The sequence below is a fragment of the Colias eurytheme genome, chromosome 11, assembly GCF_061535395.1.
Source record: "Colias eurytheme isolate Ceu_HAF_F1 chromosome 11, ilColEury1 Martin Lab GWU primary, whole genome shotgun sequence".
NCBI classification, from domain to species: domain Eukaryota; kingdom Metazoa; phylum Arthropoda; class Insecta; order Lepidoptera; family Pieridae; genus Colias; species Colias eurytheme.
In genome coordinates this window covers 2,374,950-2,388,000 of record NC_142990.1, presented here as the reverse complement: position 1 = coordinate 2,388,000, position 13,051 = coordinate 2,374,950, and the positions used below count along the sequence as shown (strand labels likewise).

The window sequence follows — 13,051 nt, the reverse complement described above, 5'->3', positions numbered from 1 at the left end:
GTCCTTTCTCGGGTATCAAAATATGTCTATACCAAATTTCATGCAAATTGGTTCAGTAGTTCAGGCGTGATTGAGTAACAGACAGACAGACAGAGTTACTTTCGCATTTATAATATTAGTATGGATTATATGGATGATTACACATATAATTATATAGATTTTATACGAAAGTGTACTAATTTCAAGTTATCGAAAAGTGGTTTATTTAAATTCACTTTCGCAATTTATTAATATTTATCAATATTCTCTAAGTTTATTATGTATAAATATCCTCTATACGAATTAAATTCTTAAGTAAATAATATTATTGAACAATAATCTAATAAAATTATAAGCTTATAATAAAATTATAAGCTTATCTAAATCATTATATCTCGATGATCTAAATCAAAAATTATATTTTTACTTTTACTACAATGCTCATGCTCAAATGATAGACCTCTGAGTGATAGACGTATTTAATCTATGTTAATCTGTCCTTCTCAGCCAGAATGTCAATGTCAATTGACGTTCAGTGTTTCTACACTCCTAAAATTTGCCTGGCTGAAGGCAACTAATTATGTAAAAGGAAAGCATTTAAGAAAAATCAATTATTAATTTATTACAAAAGAAAAAATTTCAATAAAAATTTTATACAAATATGTAACAATATAACCAATAATAACTACAAACTATAAATTATTATGTTTTTAACCACTGTATTATTTAATTGTAACATTTTAGGATTCACAAAAACTGGAAAGGTGCACCGAAGAATGTTATTTTTAAGTTCGTATGTGCTGGTTAGCAGGACGTCGAATTTTACGATTCTTCGACATGTCGGGTTCCTGACGATGTTTATACCCTTTCAAACATTTTATGAACAATATATATTTCGTGATGTTATCAACACGTCAAGCCAAATTAAATTTGTTTCCAGCACACTCCGCTGGTCTCGAAGCCCGATTTATCGATTTGAAGTCCGAGGTCCTCACCACTGAGCCACCACGGATCAGTACGGAGGTGCTTCGTAAAAACATGGCAAATTTGGATATGATAAAATTTATTTTTTACCTTGTGCTCTTTTCCTTTCTTCTAAGCAAAATTGAAATAAGGTAGTGGTTGTGTAATATTGAAACTTATCAGCTTATTTAAAGTATTCAATATGACAACACTGACGTTTACAAACGTCAAGTTTTGTCAAAACTCAAAAGTCAGTTGAGTAGTCAAAAGGTCAGTACTCAGTAAAGTCATGTTTCATTTATTAGTTACTACTTGCTATTAAAGTTTATACCTATTTATTACTAGTCGATGGAATTTTCTTATTAATTACAGTAGTGATTAAACTGCTCTGGATTGTGGTAGTATTAATTTTTAGACAGTGACATAATGTGTTAATTTATTGAGTGTTATTTAATATTGTGTTAAGTGTTCGCTTCTTCAATCTAGAAGGTTTAACCATGGCACCGAATTTTAGTAAAATTACTTCAAGGACAGATGTAAAAATTGCGTTAGCGGCATCTGCCGCTCTTGGTGCATGGATTGTAAAGAACTCTATAAAATCAAGGTAAGATTATTTACATGTGATTTCCATATTTCATATATTATGTAGTTAGTTTCTAATACTGTGCAATCAATTTATGTGTTTATGGTCTTTCTTTACTTTCATAATGTGTATTTTAATTTTATAATCATTTACTTTACTACAAGTAGTTCATACTACTTAACTGTATTTTAATGAACTCTGTATTTAAAAATACAGTACAGTACAAAAAAAATACTAAAGAAAATAAAAGGTTAGGTAGAAGTTTTTTAAAATTCAATGCAATATTTATTTAAACATGTGGAAACATTCATATAACAAAAATCTTTCTTAACAATTAGCTATATTTATGATACTTGTTTGCAGTCAGAAGAAAAATGCTAAACCAAGCAGTCTGACATTAGAGGAGAGTGTACAATACATGATAAAGGACAAAGACAAGAAAGGGCCAAGAGCACAAGTTAACGCAAAGTTCTTCAATGAGCTCAAGGTGCTATGGAAGATTATGGTGCCCGGTGTATGGTCCAAGGAGAGTGGATTCATGGTGATGATAGCACTGTCGCTAATAGCCAGGACTATGTGCGATTTGTGGATCATACAGCATACAACCTTTATAGAAGGGTAAGCTAATGTAAATAAATAAATAAGCTATATTGTATATGAATAGTACATTTTTTTCTATTTATTCAGACTTAATACTATTCCTTTTTTTTGTATTTATGAGTTTATCATTAGTACATTTATCTACCAATGATATATTATGTGGCTTCTACTGTGTAGACTTGTCAATAAACATAATATGTAGTTACTATTTTAAAAGTCAAATTGTAAATACAATACAGTAAAAAAATGAAATGCATAGACACAATTTTGAGTAAACGTCATTGTTTTTATTTACATATTCAACAGTATGATTAAATTAAATTAAATTTATTTTTTTATTTATTTTCTCATCACAAATGCACTATAAACACATACATTGTTAAATCTATATATCTTAATAGTATGATTAACACTATGTTGAATTCAGGAAATAATAAAAGGTGAAAGTAATACAACAGATAAATGGAATATTTATTAAATACTAGCGGTCCGCCCCGGCTTCGCCCGTGGTACATAATATTTACGTTTTCTCTACATAAAAACCATCCTCGTACTTCAAGGAATATAATAAAAAAAGAATGATCGAAATCGGTTCAGCCGTTCTCGAGTTATGCGCTTACCAACACATTTTGCGATTCATTTTTATATATAAGAAGATTACAAACTTATTTTTAAAACAATGATGCATATAAATTCTGAGTATTTTCTAGCATAAAACAATTTTTTTAAATAACTGCTGAACATACATAAAAAATGAGAATATGTTTTTTTATGCAGGTAATACTTTTTTAAAGAGAAAATCAGGGTATTTGAACTAATTTATGGCAGAAAGAGCATAGTCATTCCAACTTGGAATTATTTATTCGATTAATAAAATGAAATAGTTTAAACTCAATTTTGGTTCATTGTATTGAAATGTTTGCATACAATAGACCCATGTTTACAACAACATTTGTTATTTAAAATAGGTGGAAGGACCTGTGATATCATTGGATAAGTATAATTTATCCAATTCAATACATTTTACCATTCCAATATGAAATTATAATTCTTTTCATGGTAAAAGTTAAAAAAAAAAAATCACAAGTTTTGGTCTATTAAATAAGATATTTCAAAAGAATCTTGTTGGCCAAAAATAAAAAAAATAAATTGATAGCATAGTATGTCAAACTTTCTGACAAGTATAATGGCATAATAATTATAGGTCATCAAACTTATTGACATACATTTACAAATCCGCACTTGGTGATGGATTTTTTACGATTTATATTATAATATGTCCAACAAATTTTGTATCTTTCTTTAAAATTCCTGCAACTCGATTTTTACATCTCTTATTTTCTTATTCATGAATGACCAAGAAGTAACTTGTGTCTAAGCTTGTGTCAAACATTTTTGTATTTTTTGTGTATGGCATTGATCACAACTCTTGCTTAAAAACACGAGTATTATTAAATTATTTATTAAAAAAAAAATAGTTGAAGTTTTTTAAGTAGGATTTTTTTTAATTATTTCTACAAGTGATTACCTAATTATTTTTAAGCTCCATAGTTTTTTAACTTACTCTGAGTTTTTTATTAATATGACGCAAATGTCCACATATATTTGGTTGCTAAAAAAATAAAAATTAAAGTAATTTACGAATAATTGAAGGATACTTGTTTAAGCAAATGTATGGGTTTAACCGAGGTGCCAATTCTCATAAAAAAGTATTATTAGTTGTATTCAGGCATAAAACAATTTATATAAAAACAGAAAAAGCTATACATTAGCTGGAACACAACATTTACGATCTTTTGAACAATTTTAGACTGAAATAAGCTTTAAAATAAAAAAGACGTGTGGCACTCGGAGACTGCCGCGGTAAAGCTATTGCATGCTATGCCTTCAAGCCACACCTCCGTGCCCGTCGGAGTGGGGAGCGTGAGGTTTTTTTGTTACGGAATTTCTGGATTCGGTCCCCGCGCTCAAGGCCCTCGATAGAAGCTATGCAATAATGCAATAGCTTAAAAAAATCCTAAAGAAGTAGACGAAAGTCGTTCAAAATCAAAATTAAGAACAAAAATGTAACACGTATAGATGAAAGCTATACAAGAAACCGGTTCAATTTCTTCGAACTTGAAACGTATCACGTGAATGTACAAAGTCTATAGCAAATTAACGTTAATGGGTGAAAGATCATAATATAATCATGAAATATGTCACGTTTGCTATTAATATTACATTACCATTTGTATTTCTAACAAGTCTGTAATATTACGAATATAAAGTACTAGATTTCCGCCCGCGGCTTCGCCCGCGTTTGCAAAGGAAAACCCGCATAGTTCCCGTTCCCGTGGGATTTCCGGGATAAAAACTATCCTATGTGTTAATCCAAGTTACCCTCTATATGTGTGCTAAATTTCATTGTAATCGGTTCAGTAGTTTTTACGTGAAAGAGTAACAAACATCCATACATCCATACATCCTTACAAACTTTCGCCTTTATAATATATATTAGACTAGATTTCCGCCCGCGGCTTCGCCCGCGTTTGCAAAGGAAAACCCGCATAGTTCCCGTTCCCGTGGAATTTCCGGGATAAAAACTATCCTATGTGTTAATCCAAGTTACCCTCTATATGTGTGCTAAATTTCATTGTAATCGGTTCAGTAGTTTTTACGTGAAAGAGTAACAAACATCCATACATCCATACATCCATACATCCTTACAAACTTTCGCCTTTATAATATGTATTAGATATTAGATAAATCGCCGATACTTTGCACAAAATTTATGCATGCAAACGGAATAACTTTTGACAACCAAAACCTATAACTTTTGTTTGTTTGAGAATCTAAACTGTAAACCTAGATATAGGTTCTTGGAGGAAAGTTTATATTCGACACTAGCTGCTCCCCGCGGTTTCACCCCCGTGGCTCCGCTCCTGTTGGTCGTAGCGTGATGATATATAGCCTATAACCTTCCTCGATAAATGAGCTTTCTAACACCGAAAGAATTTTTTAAATCGGACCAGTAGTTCCCGAGATTAGCGCGTTCAAACAAACAAACAGATAATCAAACAAACAAACAAACTGTTCAGCTTTATAATATTAGTATAGATTTGTCGAATAAATACCAATTTTAATCGATTGGTAAAAGTTACTCTGTAGAGAATAGTCTATATTCTATATTCTTAGTTGCAATAGCGAAATTTACAAATAGGTACCTACGTTACTGAAACTTAAATAGACCTCTTAGCCAAAGTACAGTACAGGATAACATAAACAAAACAGTTTAAAATTATTTTTATGAATGCAAGAAATAATTGCATTACAGCATTTTGTTACTTTTCTTACCTGAAATTATTGTAAATTAGTATAAACTTAGATAATCCCTGTGGATAATCCTTATTAATTACTTTTTCTTTCCCTACATTAGTATGTAATACTTTAAATCTTAAATTTAAAATTAGGTATGGTTATGAAACTGATTGTTCACTTGACATACAATGAAAATTATAGTTTTGCCATCTTGCCATGGACGACGAACAAAAAGTTAAACTTATATCTAATAACAACATAATAACAGGTTTTGCTATATTTAGCTACAAATACTTCTTTAGCTTATGTTTTGAAAGTCTACTCTATACTTTGAAGAAGGATGAAAGCTCCTTTGTTTGTCGCCACAAAAAGGAAACAAAAACGTGATGGGGGTGTAAAAGACCCACCGGATTGAATTACGAATGTTATGTCGCTAAACATGTTTCAGAATGAATGGCATGAAAGCCGATTTAACGTCTTTTGTAATTATATAATAATTATTGTACAACCGGAAAAATTTAATACATCATATATAAATAAAGTATCAATAATTAAATACTTATTAGGTTCTTTCTTTAGAAATAACCGTATAAAAAGAGCATGTGTGCCGAGCCTACCTATCAGAAGTGAAACTCTTTTGGCAAGATTCAAAGATACCAAAATCGTCGCCTTACAATCGCGACCTTAAAATTTAAATCTCAACACTTCTAAAGTTTCACTTCAAAAATCCATTATAAAGTGAAAGTACTTTTTTTACTTTTCCGCTTCCTGAAAATTACACGTAACCGATAAAAATGTAAATAAATAAAATCTAAACAAAATAGGTAGGTACACAAAATAGACATCAATGTAAAAAATAGATAACTGTATTTCGTATTTCATTCTCAAGTCACTTAATTACGTCCGCGTCATCTGGTATAATTCCTTCATGGTTAGATGCAGCATGCAAATAGATAAATTATGTATGTTTAAAAGTATAAGTAGGTACCTAACATTAAATATAACAGCATCCAGCATCGATAAAAAGCAAATAACGCTTAGAAAATAACGTATTGTACAAAAAATAAATGCTTCTGTTTTTTATATATTGAAACATTATTGCTTTCATTAAATTTCAAATTAATATTCTCAAATTGTGAAGGTTTGGTAAATATCGATTGGCTTTTGTTTTTGTGTAATTATTTTGCAGAATGATATATTTTTTGCGTTTTGATTGTAAGAGCTACAGGTTTCAGAATTAAACTAAAAGAGAGATTGTGAAATAGTTGACTAACGCGTAAAAATACGTATTGTAAAAGATAATAGGAGAGAGCCTTAGAAAGTGCATTACAAGAGCATTTAACTCCGGAATAACTAACTTACCTGAATAGCCTTATTTCCTTCAATATTTATGAATAAACAGGGTAGTAATGTCATTTTATGATAGCCTGAATTCATATAAATCAATGAGCTATCAACGGTAATTATAGTAAATGCTATAAACGCAATAATTACTGTTGTCACTGCTTTGTTAATATTGGTTTGCCTTTTACCACTTCTACCAATATATCTTGACTCAGTGACAATCTTTTACCATGAATAGCCATATTTTACATTTAGTATATGTACATTTATTAAGGTTAACAAAAAACAGTATGAAATGTTAGTAAAACGTAATCGGTAATGGATTAAAACAAAAATTGAAAAGGACTAGTTTTTAGTAGGCACATATAGATACTAGCCGCTCCGCGCGGTTTTACCCCCGTGGCTCCTCTCCTGTAGGTCGTAGCGTGATGGTATATAGCCTATAGCCTTCCTCGATAAATGAGCTATCTAACACCGAAAGAATTTTTCAAATCGGACCAGTAGTTCCCGAGATTAGCGCGTTCAAACAAACAAACAAACAATCAAACAAACAAACTCTTCAGCTTTATAATATTAGTATAGATTCCTTATAATCAGTAGAAGTTAATAATCTCTAATGAAAATTAACTACATAATTAATTGCCTTTGTTACAGATCTATTATCACAATGAACAAGCCAGAATTCAAAAAGCTTCTCACACAATTCTTCATGGCGATGCCATTGGTAAGTGGTCTCTTTCCAAATATACAATACTAGCTTACCGCCCGCGGCTTCGCCCGCTTTGTCTAAAACTTATTAAATTATATACTAAAACCTTTCTTTTGAATATATCTATTTATTAAAAAAACAACCGCATCAAAATCAGTTTCGTTATTTCAAAGATTTAAGCATACGAAGGGACATAGGGACACAGAAAACTGCTTTGTTTTATACTAGGTATGTAGCGATACATTCAAATTACTTCTGTGTGTGAAATAATTGCTTTAATTAGCATATACATAATGCAATCTTCAATTTATCTCTACATAAAACAAAGTCGCTTTCAGCTTTTTGCCTGTCTGTCTTCCATATGTATGCTTAGATCTTTACTACACAACTGATTTTGACAGCGTTTTTTAATAGATACGAGATATTCTTGTGGAATGTTTTAGTACATATATAATTTGCTAATAGATACTCAGAGAACGTGGACGAAAAGCTAGTATAGGTACATATAAATGATATAAACCTTATATACCTTTTCTAATACTATATAACTAGTTACTTATTTAATACATATTGAAAGAACATTAACTTGGTCCTTTTTTTCAGATTTCCCTTGTTAATAATGTGTTAAAATGGAGCATAGGAGAAATCAAGCTGCGAATAAGAACAAATCTGTCTTTGCATCTCTACGAACAATATTTGAAGTGAGTTATCAATTATTTATACATACATTAGTTTTAATAGCAGTAGTTTATGTAACAAACCTGTTTGGAAACGATTTCCGTCTTCTTCAACATTCGAAACGTTTGATTTGTGGTAAAGTAGATATAGAAATATATTATAAATCTTAACATAGGGTTAAACAGCTAAAATTAAATAGTGGACACTATTTAATTTCGCATCTAATATTATAAATGCGAAAGTTTGTAAGGATGTGTGTGTGTGTGTGTGTGTGTTTGTTACTCTTTCACGCAAATACTACTGAACCGATTACAATGAAATTAAGCACACATATAGAGGGTAACTTGGATTAACACATAGGATAGGTTTTATCCCGGAAATCCCTCGGGAACGGGAACTATGCAGGTTTTTCTTTAAAAATGGGGGCGAAGCCGAGGGCGGAAAGCTAGTTATAATGTTATTTAAATATAAATCACGTTTTTGAAACGTTTGACTCAAAAGTTTAGCTTAGTAACTGACGATTTTTTATTAATTTATTTATAAAAATAAGTTCCTTGTAATTTTGAAACAGGTTTTATGTTATGCTCTCGATATTAACCTTGATGTTTTTAATACCGAAAAAGTTTGGTTCCTATAAAGAACTCAATTACTGGGATAAAGTTAAGCTTATGTTACACTAGCTGCTCCGCGCGGTTTCACCCCCGTGGCTCCACTCCTGTTGGTTGTAGCGTGATGATATATATCCTATAGCCTTCCTCGATAAATGAGCTATCTAACACCGAAAGAATTTTTCAAATCGGACCAGTCGTTCCCGAGATTAGCGCGTTCAAACAAACAAACTCTTTTCAGCTTTATAATATTAGTATAGATAAAGGCTATATATCAAACAACTTTAATATCTTTATTTTTTGCTTATATGTATATCAATGTTTTATGACCAAAAAATAATTTAAGAATTTATCAAAAACTGTAAAATTTACTTCCCCATAAATGTTTTGTTGGAATTTATTTAAAATTCAAGTATTTTTTAACTTACGGCAGTTTGTTTTCTGAACACGCCGAGTATAAAATATATTATTAAAGATGTTGTGTTTACCAGATAAATTTAATAAAAAAAGAAACAAAAATAATACAATTACGAAATCAAGGCCATCATGTTCATTCCGTAAAAAGACCCTTCATAACATTCGGCCACATTCGGCCCAGATTTACGGTTTTCAAAAATGTTATTCGACTTTATATGCATAAATAATAAATATACATTTTTTACTTAAGGGCTTGGTCTAGTAGTGCAAACAAATGCATCCTGTCATCCTATATGTAAATAATACAAATGTACTAAGGGAAAGTTGCTCCACTTAATTTTTAAAAATTAAATCATTCGTATAATTTAATATTCGTAATAAGTACCAAAAATGACAATTTGAAACAATTTTCGTGAAAATTACACCGGGTGATTTTTTTTATCAGTACACAAAATTTGCGAATACTTTCTATTGATATCTTCAACTTCATGTTTATATAACTGATCAACTTTTACAAAGAAATTTGGACGAAATATAAAAAAAATAAGCTTTCCATACAAAATGCATAACTCTATACATTTTTTTCGACCTAAGTTTCTTAGTGAAAGTTGTTCAGTTTAACTAATAAAACGGATAAACAAATTTTGTATTTAATAAAAAAAATGTAATGTTTGTGTTAAAAAATTATAAAATAGAAAAATACGCAAATGAAAACAAAAGATATTTATTTCTGACTAGCTTCCGCCCGCGACTCCGTCCGCGCGGATGTCAGTCTTCGCGTCTTCTACAGATTTATTATATTATGTATAATATATAGATTTATATTGATAAACCTAATAAATCTTTTGCTAGCATTCTGATGATTTATCGGTTGCGCTGGATTTATCTCTTTTTTTTCAATCGCTTGAATGATATAGGATGGGTCCTTGATGGGCATCGAATGCTGAAGTCTCGAATCAATCAATTTTGACAGTAGGCAATTTATGTAAAATCCAATAATGGTCCATCATTTTATTTTGCCTAAACGTTACATACTTTTTTATATATTCTATTTTATATATTCTATTTTTAACGAATGATTCACTCCAGTCCAAACAGCAAATAAGCAGACTTCTGCTTCTGCAACGTTTAGTTGTCCCTGAATTTGGAAAAAATAGTCATGATTCTTATCTATGACTAAAGTGTTATTTTTTGCATTGTATTTCAAATATTAAATTTTTTTTAACCGCATCTTCCGCATTCATGTCTTTTGCCGGAATTAGACATTTAACTTCTACTAGTCCCATTTTCCCTTTTTGATATGGGAGTGTATAAAGTAATTTTTTTAGATATTTCTCGTTATACTTTTAAAAAGTTATTATTGTCATTTTGCTCATTAGGTAAAGTAATTTCGATATCAGTTTTAAGTTTTTTTATACCTGCAATAATAACGTCATAATCGCCTGCACATACTTATCGATTACACCCTGTATACAATCCACCATCCACATTCATAATGTTTTCCTGTCCTCCTCTCCTTTACGCTGTTCACCGATACATTTTAAATGAGTAAATCTGCTACCACTGAAGGATGTTTCATTGTGATCAGCAAATTTTCACCACTGTTGTCGATTATTTGTTTTTCGTTTTTAATCAGCAATTGGGAATCATCAGTTTTGTTTTTTGCAGATTGGTGATGTACCCTAACAATTCGTCGAAAAGGGAAAGCATCAACGAATTATCGTTTTCGTCCTCTTTTTTTATTCTTCGCGTCTCTGTTACTTCTGTTTGTTTAGTTCTCAACCCCACTGAATTTTGATGATGTGATGATAATCCATTCGTTTTAATATTGGTACTTAGAGTTGGTAGACTAAACTAGAAATGGTGGACTAAATTTGTCAGCGCGTCTGTAAGATCAGAATATAAAACCAACATCCTGTATTTAAGTTACAAAATTAATAATCAAACAACATGCCGCTACGTTGAAAATGACTAGAAGAAAAAATTAAAACACCTCGGATCAATTTTGGAGTAAACAAATCATTTTCCCCGTATGGGGATTTCCCCGGATGAACTTGGGAAGTTCAAGTTCTCAATACAAGTTTATATTATATTTCGTATTTCTCAAACGAAAAATAAACATTTTTGGAACTTCAAAAAAATTATATTATAAGAAAATTTATGAGCTTACTTTAGTTTTAAAGAAATATACATCCCTTTACTGACACCCCGTAAAATAAAGAAATTGTTGCCGTGATTGGCAACAATTTCTTTATTTGCAATCTATTTGGTTTCATTAACTTTATGTTCGAAGATAATTTTTTTTCTAGTAGTTACACGCGTATTTTTTTCGTTTATTTTCCATATCGAAATCAAATGTTTAAAAATACGAATATTTGCACAAAACTAAGATAAAAATAATCAATTAACAAAAATATTAAATTTAATGAAGTAGAGCAACTTTCACTTCGGTATGAAGGAAAATCGAGCGTAGAGCACACGTCAGAACGCTCCGGCCCAAGGAGCGCGACTAAAGAAATTCGCTAGGATTTTTCCTTATTATTTTAAATATTTTTTTAATATTAAAGAATTATCAAAATTCAAAAAAAAATTTTTTTAAAGGATTAATACTCATTGGTCTTCAACCAACTCGAATAAATTAATGGAAAAAATAACTTTTAGCAGTATTTATCAATCGATTTTGTAAGGCAAAAAATGGGAAATTTAATGAATTTATAACGCTCTAATTAAGAAAATCATAAGTTTTTCGGCAATTGTATTCAGCAGTTTTTAATAACGACTATATAAGGATAATAATGCGCTGATCAGATTGTGTAAATTGTAATCGGTTGCAACGTAGTGAGTGCACAAACTTAGCTCGAAATGATTTTGGGGGAAAGAGACTTATCTTGAAGGCCTGATTAAGGTAACATAAAGTAACTTTATAAATGTGAAAAAATTCACGCACATTGCGTATATAACACTAATTGATAAACAAGAAAAAAAAATTCAGTTTATCATTTCATTAGCCGGGAAATAATTGTCAAATAACTTGTTGAAAACGCAATTTTGCTAGACTGCAGCCTTAAGATAAATGAAACAAAACACTTTTTGAAGTCGTTATTCATTACAAAATTATCTGATACATAATTGGATTGCTATTCGATTAATTGAAGAATGACTATGACGTATAAAACCTGTAATACTAATTAATGGGAATCTAATGGTTTAGTCTACTGTCATAGATTGTCTATGAAATAGTTGTAGTGTGGACTGTGGAATCACGCCAGCGAACTTTGACCTTTGTCTGAAGTCCGTTTGAAAAAAATGATCATTGTTGATATTTAATATTTACTTATTTTAATGAAAATAAAATAAATGCTATTGTTTTATGTCTTACTAAGTTACTTGTTTTCTACCCGTGGCTCAGTGTGGTCAAAAGAAATTCCCACGGATAGAGAAATGTTTCACCGCGGTAAAAGTAGCCTATGTCACTCTCTAGCCTTCTTACTATCTTCAGATGAAAAAAACATTTCATAAAATCGCTCCGTTGTGACGTGAAAGAGAGACAAACAAACAAGTACACTTGCATTATAGCACAGATTATAGTAATATCATAGACTAATACACTCAAGAAGACTTACAATCGCCATAGTAAAAAACGTAACTCGTTTCTCAGTTCCCAATTTTGTCGATAGATGTCACTCACAGTAGCATTTGGCATTTTTATAAGCTTTTTTATACGTTTAAGAACTAGATGTCGCCTTAGAGCATTAAGTCGGTTTAATGAAGCTAAGAGATGTCGCTACAAAAAAAATCAATGTGCCAAATAGTATCTTGACGTAAAATATAATATGCAAAAAACGTAAACTATAACGTAAAATATAATAC

At 30.6% G+C, this 13,051-nt stretch overlaps 1 protein-coding gene across 1 annotated transcript in view; it reads left to right on the top strand.

Annotated features, from left to right (window-relative positions):
* The first annotated feature begins 1,205 nt into the window (after window positions 1-1,205).
* Abcd3 (ATP binding cassette subfamily D member Pmp70) overlaps window positions 1,206-13,051 on the top strand; it is a 31,337-nt gene continuing 19,491 nt past the window's right edge. Inside the window, exons 1-4 of the mRNA XM_090106882.1 lie at window positions 1,206-1,546; window positions 1,889-2,143; window positions 7,424-7,493; window positions 8,082-8,179. Coding sequence (XP_089963008.1) covers window positions 1,440-1,546; window positions 1,889-2,143; window positions 7,424-7,493; window positions 8,082-8,179 — 530 coding nt within the window. The 5' untranslated portion in view covers window positions 1,206-1,439. The remainder of the gene's footprint in view (window positions 1,547-1,888; window positions 2,144-7,423; window positions 7,494-8,081; window positions 8,180-13,051) is intronic.